At 52.4% G+C, this 19,043-nt stretch overlaps 1 protein-coding gene and 1 pseudogene across 1 annotated transcript; both read left to right on the forward strand.

The window, feature by feature from the left end:
* The first annotated feature begins 13,907 nt into the window (after positions 1–13,907).
* On the forward strand, positions 13,908–14,751 carry LOC144161758 (uncharacterized). Its single transcript, XM_077692363.1, has 3 exons — positions 13,908–14,120; positions 14,309–14,458; positions 14,746–14,751. The coding sequence occupies exons 1-3, from the start codon at positions 13,935–13,937 to the stop codon at positions 14,749–14,751; spliced, it is 342 nt and encodes a 113-aa protein (XP_077548489.1). The 5' UTR covers positions 13,908–13,934.
* Positions 14,752–17,996: 3,245 nt separating this feature from the next.
* Positions 17,997–18,527, forward strand: LOC144172778 (ras-like GTP-binding protein Rho1 pseudogene; annotated as a pseudogene).
* The last annotated feature ends 516 nt before the right edge of the window (positions 18,528–19,043 follow it).

The following is a 19,043-nucleotide window of genomic DNA, read 5'->3' on the forward strand; positions in this document are numbered from 1 at the left end:
TCGCTTCTACACGTAAGTGACGTCGCACACATGTTAAGTAAGGCATGTTCTTGATTTTAGCCTGATTTCAGGCGCATCCATCGGTTAGCTCTGGCCAGGCTTTTTTACTCTCCCTAATTAAACAAACATAATACGTACGCTCGGTAAAATATACGATTTGTTCTAATATAAAAACTTGTTCAGATCGAATTTGAATTGACTTCGAGTGACACCCTGGCGACCTGCTAGTAGGTGAGGCCGTCCGGTCGGTGACCCATCCTTGGGTCATGTGACTCAGCGGTTACACCCATTGTGGTACACTGACTGGTCACCCCTTGGTACCAAGTGACCCCCCCAACCCACCGATAATAGGCGAGTCACCAGGGAATAGACCGACCAGTATGGCCGATTTGGGTGACGGAGAGATTGGACACAAATGGAAATTAGGCAAATCTGTTGGGCAAGTTGGTGCATTATGATTAAAAAAAAATAGAGCGCGACTTGGACAACGACAGTAAAGGACGATGGGACAAGCGCTGGCTTGCAACTAACATTTATGTAGGCATCGTCTCATATTTATACATGAATCATTAGGAGCATGCGCACGCGCGTGCGCGTGCGCATGCTCCGAGTAGCCCCGAGGAGGTCGTTCAGAGGAGATAATCATCCCACCAGTAACGGCAGAAGAAGTAAAGAAGGCTTTGAAAGAGCAAGCGTAAATACATGGAAAAGCGGTGGTGGAGGTGGCATGAAGCCTTTGCTCAAGTTTTCCCCGGTTGGAGAGATGCACTGTCACTTTGAGATTTCCCTCTTGATTTGTTAGTTTAGGCAGTATGCGCTCTATGCGCTGCAGCGATTTGGTAGTTGATGTCAATTTTATTATGTAAATGCACGCATGAAGGCATTCTGTATTTAGAGATGTACAAATCCTGCGGAATTGTAAAGCGCGGTTTACGCACTAACCATACAACTAAATATACCACCATACCAAATTGCCGCTTAATTCTATGCACTAACCAATACAACTAAATATACCACCATTCCAAATTGCCGCTTTATTCGATGCACTAACCAATACAACTAAATATACCACCATTCCAAATTGCCGCTTAATTCTAGGCACTAACCAATACAACTAAATATACCACCATTCCACATTGCTGCTTAATTCTATAAACTAACCAATACAACTAAATATACCACCATTCCAAATTGCCGCTTAATTCTATGCACTAACAAATACAACTAAATATACCACCATTCCAAATTGCCGCTTAATTCTATGCACTAACCAATACAACTAAATATACCACCATTCCAAATTGCCGCTTAATTCTACGCACTAACCAATACAACTAAAAATTCCCCGCATTTCCCCGAGGGGAAGAATGTGAAAGTGCGAATGCACGAGTTGAATTTGCGTGGTTCGGTAATGTTCGCGAAAGAGAGATCACACACACACACACAACTACAAAGAAAGAAAGATGCAGTTATTCACAGACACCTATTTGTGTTGTCGTTGTACTTGATTGCTAGAGCGGATCTCAGCTTTGAAATTTCGTGTCAGTACTCCTTTAAGCAGGTGCATTAGCCCTTCTCACGCCCGATTCTTGGCCAATCCCCCACGTGGGTATGTGCCATGTCAGCGGCCAGGCAGCGCGCGCCCATCTCCCCCGTTGCCAAGGAAGACGAGGAGATTCCTGGCCAATCCCCCACGTGGGTATGTGCCATGTCAGCGGCCAGGCTGCGCGCGCCCCATTCCAAATTGCCGCTTAATTCTATGCACTAACGAATACAACTAAATATACCACCATTCCAAATTGCCGCTTAATTCTACGCACTAACCAATACAACTAAATATACCACCATTCCAAATTGCCGCTTAATTCTATGCACTAACCAATACAACTAAATATACCACCATTCCAAATTGCCGCTTAATTCTACGCACTAACCAATACAACTAAATATACCACCATTCCAAATTGCCGCTAATTCTATGCACTAACCAATACAACTAAATAAACCACCATTCCAAATTGCCGCTTAATTCTATGCACTAACCAATACAACTAAATATACCACCATTCCAAATTGCCGCTTAATTCTATGCACTAACCAATACAACTAAATATACCACCATTCCAAATTGCCGCTTAATTTTATGCACTAACCAATACAACTAAATATACCACCATTCCAAATTGCCGCTTAATTCTATGCACTAACCAATGCAACTAAATATACCACCATTCCAAATTGCCGCTTAATTGTCGTGTTGTCACGCCGGGCTAATTCTGGGGGCTAATGGCGACGAACCTCAATTGTTAATAGGGGACCGCTAATTCTTGAGTGAGTATACCAGACTTTTTTACACGACCAAAAGTCGATGGCATGTTATTCAACCTCTGGTTAGAAATACGTCGGGTGCTTGCAGCCCGTGACTGAGGGAACAAGGTTACTCTTTGGGCAACTTATGATGAAGTGTGAAGCGGCATCTTTGGCACTACTTTATTAAAAAAAAAATAACCACGGTGCCGAATTATTCCTTTTTCCGGCAGACAGAAATGTATGAAGAAAACCTCTAGTCTACACCAAACTGAAATTTTAGAAAGCCCGCAAAGTGATTTGTCACACGGGCACTTTCAATCGCGATTGTGTCTATCCGGATCGAGCTCAATCCGAATCGGGCGCATGCTACACGGCAGTTTCAATCGCGATCGAGCTCGATCCCGCTCGAACTCAATCCTGGTTTTTCAAGCGCGATCGAGGCTTCCAAGCGCGATCGAACGAAAGCGGCGATACTCTCGTCCCTGCTCAGTAATGACACAGAAGGTGAAAACTTCAAGTAACGCTACAAACTGTGTCAAATAACTTGACCCAAATAAGCATGAGGTAACATTTACATAGTTACGTATACCTACGACCGCGAGAAGTTACCCGACGCTGGCCGCAAGAACAATGTTAGCGCCATCTAGCGTACACGAATGCAACCGGTGCATCTTTTCGATCGCGATTGAAACGGGCCGTGTAGGGGGGGGGTTGTGGTTCGCGACGGGAAAATGAAAGGAAATTCACTGGGGATATTTTGAGCTCGGCAGGGAGCTCACCTGCATACAACCCAGTGCAGGGGAAGGGAAGTAGAGGGGGAGTGATAGGATAAGGTAGAAAGAGAGAGAGAGAGAAAGGTATAAAGAGAGCTGTCAGTCCTAGAACGCTGTCAGTCCGGGCACACCAGTCAATCACTGCACTCCGGGCTACAGCCGCTGCGTGAGGCCGGTCGTCTTCAGGAAGTGAAGCAGACGAGTGAACACTTCCCGTTGGGTTGCCGCAGGTCCCTTCGGGAACAGAAGGTCCTCCATGTCGGCGCTAGGAAGGCCTCGACGCTGGAGCGCTCGGTGGAGCTCTGCTCTCGGGCCTGCGTGGTGGGGGCAGAAGCAGAGTAGGTGCTCGAGCGTCTCCAGTTCGGAACAGTCCGCACATGTAGGGGAGTCCTTGCGGCCGTGTCGGTGCAGACGCTCCGCCACATTGCAGCAGTTCAGCCGCATGCGGAGAAGCAGGCAGCGGGCGTCCCTGCTGATGCGTGCGGGCAACGGTCTGGGCGCCAGGCCGCTCACGACCCGAGGGTCGGGGTGCATCGTCTGCACCATGCGGGCCAGGGCAGTGCGGGCCTCGTCGAACGCGGTGACGTCTTCGGAGACTGGGGTGCCCTCCTGGTGGGCCTCCCTGGCGCGGGCGTCGGCGTCTTCGTTGCCCCGGATGCCACTGTGGCCCGGCAGCCAGTGGAGCCGCAGGTCGCAGCCTCGGGAGGCCACAGTGCGCAGCTTGATTGCAAGGGAGCGCTCCGGGTAGCCGCTGCTGCTGCGGGCACGCAGCCGCCCCCTCGCACGTGCTGTGCTTGACGGAGCCGTCCGTGAAGAGATGCAGGTAGCTGCTCAGCTTGTCCTGCAGCAGGACGGCCGCCTCTTGGCGGATGGCCTGGGGTGGTGTGGTCCGCTTGTTGCGGACCCCGCGGAGGGTCGTGGTGATCTGCAGGGCCTCCCCGGTGTCTGGTTGTGGCGGCTCCAGACAGGGTCGGTTCGGAACCTCGATGCCCTCCTCGAAGATAGTGAGCAGCGCTCCCATGTGCGAGTTGGGCCGGCTACGGAACCTCTGCAGGAGCGGAGCCCCGTCACGTACGGCCAGCAGACGCTGGATGTGCCGCAGCCCCGTCTGCAAGGCCCGCATCTCGATGGGCCAGGTTCCCGCCTCGGTGTAAGTTCCCGCAACCGGCGACGTGGAGGGGAGGCCCAGGCAGAGGCGGATGGCGCGGCGTTGGTCGATCTCCAGCTCCTGCCAGCGTCGTGGTCCCAGGTAGGCGAGTGGAAGCGCGTACAGCACAGCTGCGGAGGCCATGCCGTGGAACACGCGCTGCGCCACTTGGTGTGAGCAACCATTGCCTCGTGACAGAAGCTGCCGCACCCCTTGGAGCACCTGTGCGCTGCGTGCCCGGAGGGCCTTGACAGCGGGCAGCCATGTGAGCCGGCAGTCAATGAGCAGCCCCAGGTACTTCACGGTCAGCCGCCAGGGAAGAGGTCGCCCGTTGAGTGTGATGGGCGGTGTTGCCTGTCGAGCCCTCCATCCTCCCGGGTGCAGCATAAGGGCCTGCGTTTTGGCCTCCGAGAGCTGCAGGCCACGGCTCTCGAGGAAGACCGCAACTGCGCCCAGAGCCTCCTGGAGGCACGCCTTGACTATATGGCAGTCTTTGGTGGGGCCATGGGTCCAGAGTGCCACGTCGTCAGCATACACCGCCACCTCTACTGGGTGTCGCAAGCCTGGAGGGATGCAGTCGGGGAGAGGAGCCAGCACCAAGTTGAAAAGAAACGGGCTCAGCACGCTTCCCTGGGGCACCCCGGAGCGGACGTCTCGAGGACTGCTGGTCGCCCGGCCTACCTTCACCCGCAGGGTCCAGTCACGCAGGAACGCCCGGATGTAGCCTCCTAGGCGCCCCACAACGCCCATGCCGTCCAGGGCCTCCAGGATGGCCCCGTGGGCAACCGTGTCGAATGCCGACCGCATGTCCAGCAGGAGCAGGAAGGCCACCTCCTTGTCATGGCGGGCCTGTTCCAGCATGGAGATGACGTCCCCCAGGGAGTCAGCCGTGCAGCGGTGCCGCCTGAAGCCGCTTTGCTGCTCCCGGAAGACGCCGCTGTGGTCGGCAATCCACTCGAGACGGGCAAGGGCTGCACTCTCCATGACCTTCCCAGCAGCCGACGTCAGGGACACGGGACGGTAGGACTCTGGCTGCGTCGGGGGCTTGCCGACCTTGAGAATTGGTGAGATGAGCCCCACGAGCCAGGGTGGAGGGAGGAACTGGAGGCGGGGTTTGAGCGGCCTTGGCAAACTGGTCGGCGAACAGCTCCGCCAGGGCCCCTTCTGTGATTCCCAGGGATATGGCGACCGCATGCAGGGGACGCCGGCTGGTGGTGGTAGGCCCCAGCAGAGCCTTAAAGATACGCCAGGCTCTGCCCGGGTCCTTACGAGAGTCCATGGACGAACACAGCGACTCCCAGCCCTGCCTGCGACGCTGCCGTGCCCGTCGGCGGCATTGGGCGTCCGCCCGCCGGTACTCCGTCCAATCCTCTGGGCGCTTGCTTCGCAAAGCCTTCCTCTGTAGCTGGTTGCGGCGGGCCCGAAGCCGTAGCAGCTGCATGTCCGGGAGTGGCGTGCAGAGAGGTACCTCTCCCCGTACCGTTGCCTTGTCGGCGCTCCGCACGACTGCTGCGAGGAAGTCGACTTCAGGATCCTCGGTGCATTTGGTCATTTCCTTGCGGAAGTCGACCCAGCTAGTGACTGCGTAAGCCCTTGTGTCGGCTCGCTTGCGGTGGTTCCCGGGGGTGACCAGTATGGGGTAGTGGTCAGAACCCCACGTGCTGGCGGCGGTCTCCCAGGAATAGGCGCACCGCTGCGTCACCAGGGTTAGGTCGATGCATGACTGCTGGACCGTGCCACTGCGACGACATGGGCGGACGAAAGTAGGGCTGCCGGTGTTGGCCACGTGCAGTCCACAGGTGGTGATGGCGTCTAACAGCTCTCGTCCCCTTCGGGTGGCTCGATGACTCCCCCAGGCAGGGTGATGTGCATTGAAGTCGCCGCACAGTACAGCGTCCGAGCCCAGGTTTGCGCGCAGCCGGCACAGCGCCACGGCGTCCCATGGTTTCTGCGGCCGGATGTAGACGCTGGCCACGGTAGTGTCCGTTGTCCCCATGCGTACTGTCACGGCGGCACACTCCATTGGGCCGTCAGCAACTGGGGCCAGGTCAACAGGAGCACTGTTGAGGGTGGCGCGCACATAGACCGCTGCCCGCGACTTTCCCGGTGGGTGGCTGGCGTCGCGGCACGGTGTGCTGCTGCAAGACCTCAGGCGGCAGCTCGTGGCGCTGAGATGGCACACGTAGCCCGGCAGACGCGGCGTGTCGCTATAGATGTACACTTCCTGCAGTGCCAGCACGTCGAAGGACTCCCGCAACAGGTGCTCAGTCAGCTCCGCGCTGCGACGGCCTAGGCCGTTGCAGTTCCACTGCAGGATGCGTGGCCGCTGGCCTTTCCCACTGGGTCTGCTAGCCATGGTGTAGGTGGGCGGGGGGGCTAAGTAGGGCCAAGGCGTCTGTGGCCGCCATCCTTGCCGGGTCATCGGCAGGCAGTCGGCCCACCAAGCTGTGCGTCAGGGCCAGGAGGACGGGCATCAGCTGCTCTGGGCCAGGGGCTGCAAGCGCAACGACTGGGACTGCGGGCGGGGCGGGCTGCTGGGCAGTGGCGCGCCTGGCTGCCTTTCGCTGGGCTGGAGACCGGGGCTGCAGTCGTCCGTGGGGAGTCTGTGGGCCAAGCCGTGTCTGCTGCTGGGTGCACCGCCTGACCATCTCGGCGTAGCTGGCTGCACCGCCTGACCATCTCGGCGTAGCTGGGCTGCGCTGATAGAACCGACGCCTCGACCTCAGCACGGGGCACTGGCTTTAGCGCCTGGGCCATGGCTGTGGCCACACGGCGCTCGTGCTGCCAGCGTGGGCAACGGGGGTCCGTCACACTGTGGCGGCCACTACAGTTGGAGCAGCGGGCAACACCTGCGGTGCACTGTTGTGAGTTGTGTCCTCCCCCACAACGCGCACACCTCACGGTACCCTTGCAGCCGGCCGTCACATGATCAAGTCTCCCACATCGGCCGCACTGGACAGGTCTGGGACGGCAGGCTCTCACGGGGAGCAGCAGCTTGTAGACAGCAACGAAGGCGGGTGGGACCGGTCCCGCAAAGTGCATCACCACTGCACCATTGCGCTGCCGGGACGTTTCACTTATCGGCACATCGGATTTAACGTTGGCCATTATCTCGTCCGACGTGAGTTGCGGGTCCACGCCGAAGATCAGGCCACGACTTGTGCCGCGTTCGACGGGTCGATAGGCTCGTACGGGTATACCGCATATTTCCTCCGTTGCCAGCAGAGAAGAGAGGCACTCCGCAGTCTCGGCATCGGCGGCAACAACGTTTAAGCGAGTGTTCATTCTCACTTGGGAGACACCGGCGACAGCGGCCAATTCACGGGCGACTGCCTCCCTCGATACCGCAAGGAAGGAGGCAGAGCGGTCAGTGGGACGAAATAGGCAGGTGCCGACAGCAGGCTGGTGTATCGGTCGCGTGGCAGCAAGCTTCCGCGCTTTGCGACGGTGTGCCTTTGAGATCTTCTGCGTCCACTGGCCCTCCACGTCGTCCGAAGAAGGTTCGGCGTTGGGTCGCCCTTCTGTGGGGACGCCTGTGGCCGCAAAATCCATCGGCGTGACCACGCACTGCGCCGCATCACCATCTTCTTCCTCGGCCAGAAGAGCGGACGCGGCCGCCGCTCTGTCACGCAGCTCTGCGGCGCGCCGCGCAAAGCGCACAAGCTCGTTGGCGAGCTCGGCGCCACTCGGCGAGGTAGCGGGGGCACCATTCGACGAGGCAGCGGGACGCTGAGGAAGCTCCCTCGCAGAAGCCGCCATCGCAACCTGTCCAGTGGAGGTAGCAAGGGGCCGGTAATGCGCAGGAGAGCTCACGTGAGAGCGTGACCTGGCCTTTCGTGTTTTGCCGATCTGCGCAGCCTGGGACATTTTCACCCCTTGCGGAGCATCGCTGGTCTGGTTGCGGCGCTTGGGGATGGGGGCGCGCGCATCGGCCGCCGTCCCTGGGTCCACTGTTGAAATGTCACCAGCTGTATCCTCGGCGTACTCTTGTTCTTCTCCCGAACCGTCGGCGGGGTCTCGGCCGCGTTTTTTTGGCGGCGCAGAGTCCATGCTGACCACCTGGTCGTCTGCATCGGCGTTGAGAGGGCTGTGCTGCGCTTCGACGCCTGCACAGTGGTCGCCAGACGTAACCAGGGAGGGTGTGGTGGTCGATGATACAGCGCCGAGAGGGAGAGGTCTCCTGCCCCGAGCTTGCAGCAGCTCAGTGGCGCGTGCATGGCTGGCCAGGATATCGCTGCACCCGGCTAAGAGGAGTTCTAAGCTGCGTGCACAGTCGATGCTGCTGGTTCGGCGGTGCCGCGTCACTTGGCGGCGTACCTCAGCTGGTACGAATGTCGTTGTTAACGGCAGGCTGTCTTGAGGCAGACTGTGGCTGGGCGGGCTTGCTCCTTGCGTGGGCATGCCGATGCACCGAAGATGAGCTTCTTTGGTGGCACGAGGGGTTTCCTCGGTGGTGAGAGCGCGTGCTTCAGCTGGAGATGCATCGGTGGCACGTGGCGACAGCGGCGATCGCGCCGTTGCCATGACACCGAATTCGAACTCCTTGGTTAGGCTTGGCGAGTCCCGGGCATGACTACGCCTTCGGAGAAGGGGTTCCCAACGTGTATGCGGTCAAATGCGACAAATGATGGATCAGAATGATCCTGGAGACTTGCCGAAGAGAGTAGACCGGGTGGTTCAGGTCCCAGGGTCGATGGCCTGGAGCGATGAGCATAGATTGCAGAGCTCGGTGTTGCGCCGTCTTTCAAGCCACGGGCCGTGTAGCAGCGGCAGTGCGTCGAGCGCGCTCGAAAACTCGATCGCGATTCACTTAATCGCGATTGAAAGTGCCCGTGTGACAGGGGTATTCAGAAGCAGGCGAAAAAGCTGGGACACAGGAAGTAAAAAACAAAAACATCATTTCGCCGACAAGTGAGTCATGGATTAAGTTTGAAGGCAAATCGAGGAGCTGGAGCGTGATTAGATCGCATGGTCAGGCTCACCACCGTCTTTTGCACCCTGCCAACAGTAGCGACTTTCTCGCGTGTTTACATGTCAACGACAGATAACCGTGTCAACAGGGAATATGGAGCTCGCCATCTCTTTTGGTCGAGTTTTAAAAGTATGCTTTGTCTTAGCCTTGACTACTTATACTTTGCATAAATTCCCCAGCGACAGTAATAATAATTTTTTGTATCTAATTCGACACTAGTCACACCCTCTTTGTACATGTCGAATTTACTCGCTGAAAAGCCGTGACATATCTAGGATATATCACGGCTTTTGGTTGTATACAACCAATCATAATAAATTTCGCACTACTTATTCTGTTGACGAGACCACAGAATAATCCGCAGCTTTATTTTGTGGTTCAGACCACAGGGTTATGTTCTGTTTTGAGCGACTGCTAAAAGGGCTCCTATCGTCGGCTTCCGTGGTGCAGAGGTAGAGTATTGGGTTTTGGCGCTTACACCGTGATTCAAGTTTCAGCAATCATATGGTTTTTTATGTTTTAGGGGCGATGCACCTAAGGGGCTTGCGCTGTCGGCGTCTGCTGTCGTCGTCTCATGTAGTCACGGTAAATCAAGTTGTCAAAATATGGTCAAAAGCAAATGTAAATAGATAAAACCAGTACAAAAGAAACTAACATGATTTAAACTAGTTTACAATACAGGAATATGCAAGATTTAATCGCATTAATAACAGAACTTTTGTTAAATTATGTCTCGAAATAATTTTCAAACGCCAGGTTTTCTCCTGTAAGCATATGCATGCTGCGGCGTCTGACACGAAGACAACATACAGGAAGTCTGTCTCTCATTGAATTGCTTAAAAACGATTCAACAAAAGAGAGGGCGCCACCACCTCAGCAAGCGCGCGATTGCTCCTCCCACCGGCGCTTCTCCGGCGTCCAATCCGGCCGTGCCCTGTGGCAAGACAAGCACTTACAATCTTTGAATACCCTTATACACTGCATGCTTCGCCCCTCCCGATGTTTCTCGTTAGTAGGATTGCCAGACAATTTTTTTTGCTGTAACTTGTACTCTTAAGTCAATTCTATGGATTATTTGTGTAGATAAGTGTGGACTGGTATCTTTTAGGTTGCTTTAATAGACGAATAAGGATAAAGTATACCATGGTATGACCCACAGAACAAACCTGAACACTACCCTGAGGTTTGGTCCACAGAATAATGCTGCACATTATCCTATGTTCATGATCATCATCATCCACAGGTCCACAGAATTCTCACTGCCTTGTTCAATATGACAAACACACGGAAAACTCCCGAAGTAGAGAATGACCCCATCATTGTAAAATTTTATGCATGAGACAACGATCTGGATGTAAAAACTGAATTTAGCTGCTAAACCCTTATTATTTGTATGCAACCAAAATATACGAGGTCAAGATCTTTTGCCGTTGCAAACGGCGATTTATACAAATTTTTAAGTTCCCAGAGCGCGCTGTCAACTGGCTGCGTGAAGACGACGACATGCGGTCGCATCGGTCGCGTGCCGTTTTGTGCCACGCGATGGTTTGGAACGCAACACAGAAAATAATTCCACAAGTTACTTCCCTGAAATATCTAGGTGTGATATATGAGAACAATCTAAACTGGCGTCCTCATATTGATTATACTGCAGCCAAAGCGGGGAGGGCGGTTTCACTGTTAAAAAGATTTTGCAACAAGAAGTCGGGTATGCGTAGAGACATTCTCCTCATGCTCTACCGCCTATACGTTCGACCTATTCTAGAATTCGGATCCATCCTTTTTTCAAGTTATCCGTTTTATAAGCTACGTCCATTGATTACACTAGAACGACAAGCTTTGCGCTTGTGTTTGGGTTTACCGAAGTACGTCCCTATTCGGGTATTGTACTGGGAGGCTCGCATCCTTCCCCTGATTCCCCGATTCAAAGTGTTGACAATAGAGGCATACCTTCGAGTAATGGAATTGCCTATTTCAAGGTCGCAAATGGTCTTCGTTCACTCCCCAACGCCTTTTTTCGCTCAACCATGGCCCAGGTACAAACGCCCGCAGGTGGTGTTTGTACAGTCTCTATTAGCCCCATTAAACGTCAACATTCTCTCGATTCCTTCCTTTGAACCTCGAAATGCGATGGTGGAAATTGATTTTGATAATATTTTCCCCTCCAATTCCAAATATCTGCCGGAGAAGACTATAGCTGGTCTTCTAATCACCCATTTAGAGAAGTTTCCAACCCATGTGGTTGTAGCCACAGATGCGTCTGTTCAGGAAAGAAAGGCTGGTATTGGTATCTTTTCACCTGCACTTGACTGGGCATTTTCTTTGCGGCTACCCAATTTTACAACAATATTCTTGGCAGAATTTTTGGCGATTGCCCTTGCTATTAGAAAACTCAATGAAGACCATTCGAAAGTGATTATTGTGACGGACTCGCTTTCAGTCTGCTCCACCCTATCTAATCCCAGATTTACCCCTCTAAGCCGAACGCTCTCGATGCTCCTACCACCCTATGTACAAGAAATCCGCCTGGTCTGGGTTCCAGGACACAGGGGTATCCACCTTAATGAAACCGCTGATTATCTGGCGGGTGTGGCATTGAATGGACCGCTGGTTGATGCTGTGCCCCCCATAGCCCAAGTTGTTTCATCCCGGTTTCGCAGGTATAGCTCGTTGGACAGCCTGCACCCAGACAGTATCTCTGGATGCCCCGAAATTGAGCACCTCCGGTATGTGTGGAAGAGTGATGTTGTGCAGTCGCGATTGTGCGAGGTCACATTGACCAGCTTTCGCTGCCGAGTGCCCAATTTGAATTTCTACCTTCACCGTGCACGCATAGCGCCTTCGGCCCAATGTGAGTTTTGTCAAGAGGAGGAGACAATCGAACATTTCCTGCTGTCTTGCCGGCGGTTCTCCTCTATCCGAAATCGATTCCTGGAGGTTCCCCTCCGGCGCCTGGGTCTTTCCTTGTCTGTATCGAATTTACTGTCATTTGGGGCATCGGGTTTAGGTTTCTGCCACGGGGATGTTTGTCGCGCCCTTCACGCTTTTATTTCACAATCCGGTCGCCTACCCTGTTAAAAGACACTTCGTACTTTCTTTCTCTGGTACGTGTACTATCTGTTTTTACTTCAGTATGTTATAGTTTTTTTTTTCCCTCAAAATTGCCAACATCACTTCCCTCACACTCCACAGCTCTATTTTACCCTTAGTTTGAATTCTTGACCAGTTTCCCCGATCTGACTTGGCCAATCCCCCAGAGTGGGTACGCGCCACTGACTTTTGGTTCCAACCAACCAACCAACACAGCTGGGCTGACCCTGCTGCCGGCCACTCATCCAAGGTGCCGGTTGCAACAGCCTTTCTTGCGATTCTCGAGTCGAGCCAGCCGCCCGACGAACCAGTCCTGCGCCGAGCGCTGGGGCCCCACCGGTCCCGCTTGCGCCCCCCTCGGCACATCACTGGAGCCCAACCTGGACAAGGCAAGTATAAGCCTCTTGGTCTCGGCGTGTCCTGCCAGCCTGACTGCCACGCTCCGATCTTTCTCCGTTGCTGCTGGCCCTCAGCTTCCCTCTTTCCCACCGTTCGCCCTAGTTTCTCTGCGAACTTTTTCCCGCATATACTTCCACCGTCCCGGTTGGCGCTCCTTGGGTAGCATGAATACCAACCTAGTCCGCCGTGTCATTCCCCCCTTTCCCCTCTCCTCGCTCCATAGAAGCCTCTCCGAATGAGCCCCCACCTAAACGTGAATACTGGGTTTTAATTAGGTTTTGTTGCTTATTCAACTTCCGGAATAACCCACTCGCATCGAGGATGGAACTCCCGCGTATCCGGCCACAGTTGCAGTGGTCGCATTTCTTTCGAGCCTTATGTTCTGGACAATGTAGCGTTTTTTTTTATGCTGACAGCCCTTCTTCAACCGTCGCTGTCAACCCATTGGCTGCAACATTGTGCCTGTAGTACTACCGCCAGCGGAGAAACTGGAAATGTGGGGAGTAGTGTAAGGGGGGGTGGGGGGCACGGCTCTTCTCCGTGTCAATGCTTGTTAAAGACTACCTCTGCTAAGCCTAAATCATGTGTGTTCTTGTTCAGTTGCACGCAATCTCTCTGGTTGCCCAGTGAACGCTACCGCATTTCGGGGTCACTTTGCTGTCCTTTTCGTGTTCATTATCTAAACGGAGCCTATGATTCTGTCATTGTAATGTCTGCGACTACATGTTTCGCTCTGACATGTTTCCCTCCAGTGTATAGTGAGTTTCATTCAGATGTTTCTGAGGGACATCAGTTGCTCCCTTCGGCTAAAGACAAAAACTATAGGCCCACATTGAGTCCGTTTGTTGGCGATGTGTTCTTTATATCACGTTTTTTTTTTCCAAATTAGGGAGAAAAGTGCTGTTTTTTTTTTCGTTCCTATGAACTGGTATGAGTAAACCGCTTGTCCTTGTGTCATTCGTCTTTTGTGTAAATTTGTTGCGCTTTAAATTTGCACATGGAGTAAACCGAGTCGTACAGGTGCAAAATATGGGCGAACCGGTCAGCGGTGGGCAAGCAGTTGTAGGACAAGTGAAGTGGGGGGTGGGATACTTGTGCAGTAGCACTAATCAGTGGCTGTGTCGACGTAAATCTTCTTTTGCTATGAGCTGCCTTTTTTTCGGAAGCTAACATGACTCGTTTTGCACTTGTTTCCTTTTCCCCTGGCCTCAGCCGTCGCCTCTGTCCTCAAGCGGTGGCTTGCATGGGCATGAAGGAGCGCAGTCCTATCACGACACCGCTCGAGGAGGACCACGGCCGGCTGCTCACCCTGCTCGTGCGGGAGAAGCCAAGCGCAGCCCCCTGCCCACCGCCCACCGCGGTGCCTACCACACCGGAGCAGGAGCAGCCGAATCTGAGCCGGCCCATCGCCGAACTGTCCAAAAAACAGGTTGGTTCGGAACCCCCGAGTAAACGTATCTTCCTCGCCATTTCTTGCCCCCCAGTATTTTTAAGTTGGTATCCAGATTGAGGAGCAATGTCTTGAACCTTCGTATGAACCTGCAATGTTTAGCGGTCCCTATGTGTTCCCGTTGCGCGAAAGAGCACTAAGGTTTAAATTGTCGTCAGCGCTTGCAGGACGAAGACTACGACGCCTACCGTCGCCGAGAACGCGCCAGCCTCGTGGAGCGCCTTGCCCACCACTGGGAGAGGCTTGATATCCCGGCGGCCGAGAGAAAGGACCTCAGTCGCTCGCACATAGGTCTGCCTTTGGCCATGCTTGCAGAGGTATGCATTGCCTCCGGCTTTTTCTTAAGGACCCTTCCTCGGCAATCTTTGCAAACAGTTCCGTCCTCACTGCCAATGGTTTGCAGCACAGCCAGTGCTTTTGCTAAAACAACGTTACCATAAGGGTAAGGCAGGCGCTTTACATTCTTCTTGTAGAGTATTTCCTTCAAGAAAAAAATAGTTTAATACTGGTGATTTGTGAATGTTCTTAAAAGACCGGCACTTGCAGTCGAATCAAATAAAAATTTGCGTCCTAGACCCTGCTTTGTCGTTTCATGTACTTTCAGGCTTAGTGGCTTAAGATGTGTTTGGTTAAGCCAAAAGTTTGGTTTCGAGGAGGAGGTGAGGAAGGAAAACGCTTTATTGCGCAAAAAAGAAAAAGAAGTTCAGGAAGCCGCGCGCTTCGCAGCCCGGGTGGACAGGTTTATCAGGCGTTTCTGGTCATCCGCGTGCAAGCTGGTCAGTCCGCATTTCTGCCGCTCACGCGATCGGGATGCAGTGGGAAGAACCATAGTAGACGGGCTGTCGGTGGCGGGGAGATTCAGAAGTGGCAGAGTTAAGAGAAGGTGATGGGGGAGAGAGGTGCGAGGGTATGGTGGTGTTGGAATACGTGCCGGTCTTTCGCCACGTTCGGGCTTCTGCAATAGTGAGCGGCGAGTGCGGAGGGGGGCAGTAGAACCGAATGTGGCGTTAGTGACCAAGGAGATCCGTATACCTGAGCGGCAGAGGGTGGAGGGGTGGTGCGGATGGCGAGTCGTCGGTCCTGGAACGGAAATCCCGGAAGTGGAGTTCGCGGGCAGCGGCATGTGATGCCTCATTCCCTGGGAGGGAGGCGTATATTTTTTTTTTGTTCGGGGCGTTTTGCTGTGACCACAGTTGACAGAGCAGAACCTAACAGACAGGAGAAAGATTGTGGAGAAAAAAAAACACAATTCGGTAACAAATTGAAACAGCTTTATATTCTTTCTCCGACGTCAGTGCACTGAGTTTTGGGGGAACCATGAATGGGACAGATAATCGATTTTTTGTGGAGTGCATGTAATCCAGCGCATATGAAAGGCAGCGTTTTATGTGCTAGGGTAACCTCAAGGGATTTCTAAATTAATTGTCGGAAATAATTTTAATTTTCCATTAAAATGTCTGAATTCTGAAAGGTGGTGACATCCGTCGATTTCTACGCGTGATTCAAGAACCGTTGGAGGAATAAGAAAGTTTGAACGTTATTGTTGTTTTAGGCGGCGGTAATTTTTTAAACACCCTGTGTCCCAACCTGTGTTCGTTCCCCGTACGGCTGGCACGACTCACGCTGATATCGTTCACAAATGAAAGAAATGGAGGGGGAGAGGGGGAGGGGGAGCGGACGGAAAACAAACCTCCATTGCTGGATATACTTCCCAAATTTCTCCCTGCCGTGAACATGGACGGCGGACTTTCTGTGAACCGGATGTACTTAAACGTTCCTTGCCGGTCTCTGTATAATGCAAGCGTTAGACCTCAATATGCTAAGGACGGAATAACTCGATCTAGAAGGAAACTCATAGCAACCATCCCACGGCCACATAGCATGACCTAAGCTAAAAAATAAGCGCGAGCAGAGAGCCACCGAAAAAGGCTTTATTTATTACACGTGTTCTCGGTGTCGCCGGCTTGTGAGCATATTGTGTTGTACGGAGTTCTCGCTAGCAGATGGAAGTAAACCTAGCAACCACTACGTCCTTATTTAATAGGGGTGCTTACACTTTTTCCATTGCAATGCAAGCACTTCGATTAATTGTTGTGCTACACCTTATTCCCAAATATCCGGAAAATCATGCTTACCTTTGGCTAAACGGCCATACAAGACAAAGTCGCAGCAACGCGCCGTCCAAGCAGAGACTGTGTTCCCACGGCGACCTCCGGTTCAAGAGCTCGAAAACTTGACTTCACTGGACAGGCCAAGGAAACGCAGCGAGGGCAGACCGAAAAATGCCAGCAGCGGTCTTGACAGGCCATGTCCGTCGCTTCTCATGTAACCGTCCAGTCGTGTGATTGACCGTTGACAACCCTAAAGGCAAAAAGTGTGCTAATTTGAGCAGTGCAAGCAAATTTGTATTTCGCGCGTTCGTTTTTCGCACTGCCTTGATAGTAGTTCGCGTCGCATCTGACAGATAGCGCCACCAGTCCATGGGGCGCGCGCCGCTCGTGGGACCTTGTTCTCGGCGGTTGTACTCGGTCTTTGCAAGAGGTAGCGTCAACATCCCCCTCGCGAGGGGCACGATCAAATGCAGAGCATTTCCAGGGGTGCACGACGTTAAGTAGTTTGCGTTACGTTAATGTTGTTGCACTTGTGGCAACTGCTGACGAGAGAGCGCTCGTCAGCAGTAATTTGAATGAGTCAAGGATATAAGGCGTGTAGCCTTCCATTCTGTGTCGGCTTTGTGGCGCGGTGGGTAGAGCGTTGCGTAAATTGCGTCCCGCCCGCAGGGTCGAGGGATCGAAACCTGGCGACGGATTGTAATTTTTTTTATATAGTAGGGACAACGACAGTGCGGACTACGGACGCCAACGCGGGTGACATCGTGAGTTACTGAAACGCTCTGTATTTAAAAGAAAGTGGGGTGCGCAGCGCCACCTCGCGCCGCACGTAAAGGGGATAGGAGGATGAGGTAGTGAGCGGTCGTGACCGGCGCCCAACTGATCGCACCCAGAAGCATAGCCACTGTTTTTCATCTAAGGCAATATTTTTCAGAAAAAAACAAATGTCATCCCCTTTACAGGGATACTGCCGTAACTGCGATTTGCAAGTTTTTTTCGTAGATAGTTGTTGAATTAGGTGTTTTCGCTTTGAAGAAAGCGCTCAAACACCGTCGCTAATAAATTTGTACGGTGAGTTTCTCTCTAGTGCTTCGAACTTTATTTGCATGGCTGCCTTAGACGCAGTAAGCGTTTCTTCCCTAGTTTCTCCCATTATCTGCAATCAAAATGAGGACAAAAATTGTAGTGCTTTTATTCATTTGGAATGAATTTTACGGGGCATTTGAAATATGTCTCACGTGAATTCAGCCCCTGTGTCAGCACCTGTAGTGTGCTCCAAGTGTACTTTCATTTTTAACACATTTAAGACGTATTTTCATTAAGTATTTTCGTTGTATTTATGGCGTATTTGTACTATATTTATTCCACAAACAAAAATGCAGTTAAATATATTTCGAATATATTCGGAGTATATTTATATGCTTCCGCATATTGCTAAGGCAATCTAAGTTTTGCGCTCTAATTGTATTTAAGGAAGTGTATTTATTATATTTACGGCAAAATTACATCATGATCATTTTGCGGGAACAAAATGCATTTTCAATGTATTCTGAATAACATAAGAGCACATTGGCGTGGCTCTGAGCATTTTAAATATATTTGGAGAGTATTTATGAGCACTGTAATTTCCCCGCATAACATTTTTACTGCCTTTTCAATAAATCTACAAAATGCAAAGAATATTTGAAGTGCACGTCAAGTGTACTCGTACGTATTTAAAAACTTATTTCTTTTTGCTAGGTGGGAGCAAGAGGACTACGACAGGTTGCGGCCCCTGTCGTACCCGGACACAGACGTCATTTGGATGCGTTTCAGCATCGACTCCCTGGAGAACATCCCCGAGGAGTGGACGCCCGAGGTCCACCTCTGCTGCCCCCACATGCCCGTCATCCTGGTGGGGAACAAGGAGGACCTGCGGAACGACCCGCACACGCAGCTCTATCTGGCCAAAATGAAGGAGAACCCGTGGCGCCCGAGGAAGGCCGTACAATGCTTGGCGGAGAAAATCATCGCCTATGGGTACTTCGAGTGCTCGGCCAAGACCAAGGACGGAGTGCGAGAGAAACGACAGATGCACTCCATGTCAAGAGGCCAAAAAAGCCGAAGTGTGTCCTTCTCAAGAGTTAGCAATATTTTTCTTCCCGTTCCCGGTGGGAAAAGCCAAGAGGGCTGCAGGAGCCTCCCTCGCTGCAGTGTCTTGGCTGCTTTGTGCGCGCCAGCCCACACCTCCTCCTCCCCTTTCCCTCCCTTCTCATATCGTTTCTTCGCGTAACTTGCTCGTCTGTCGCGCTGCAATTTATTAACTTATTTATTGATACGTGCAATCATTAAACAAGATCATGGCGCTTTCTCCTATTGTGCCTACACTATATGTAGATCTGCTCTCAAGACCAGATGTATTGTCCATGTCATTTTAATGTTCCCTTTCGTTAATCGGCTTATTCACTTCGCCTCCTCTCCCTCTACTGACGTCTCCGAATTTATTCCAATAAAGCTTCGCCGTTTATCCTGTGTTGAGTCTTTATAAAGGAAAAAAATTCACGAATCAAGAGGTTGAAGCAGCCTTTTTGCCTACGTCACCAAGATTTACTGCGATATCGCACGGTGATTTCGGTGCACAGCTAGCGGTTCGGCCGATCGATAACGGAGCCCTACTAGTCTTTCCGCCTCAGACTTAATTCATCGCGTGTCGTGGTGTTTTGTCTTCGCGTCTATTAAGGCGAAAACCTCAAAGCGCCCATTGAGAAAGAGCTGGGGCAGGAAGCATTGCATGCTACGAGGCAGTCCATAC

The sequence above is a fragment of the Haemaphysalis longicornis genome, unplaced genomic scaffold (genome assembly GCF_048455015.1).
Source record: "Haemaphysalis longicornis isolate Haplotype H1 unplaced genomic scaffold, Haemaphysalis longicornis Haplotype H1 scaffold_1, whole genome shotgun sequence".
Classification (NCBI taxonomy): domain Eukaryota; kingdom Metazoa; phylum Arthropoda; class Arachnida; order Ixodida; family Ixodidae; genus Haemaphysalis; species Haemaphysalis longicornis.

What these genes read in the sequence shown, in the direction of transcription:
- LOC144161758 (XM_077692363.1), top strand. Translation starts at nt 13,935, where the DNA reads ATGGGCATGAAGGAGCGCAGTCCTATCACGACACCGCTCGAGGAGGAC. An exon ending in CCGAACTGTCCAAAAAACAG is followed by an intron (nt 14,121 to 14,308) that starts GTTGGTTCGGAA and finishes CAGCGCTTGCAG; the next exon opens with GACGAAGACTACGACGCCTA.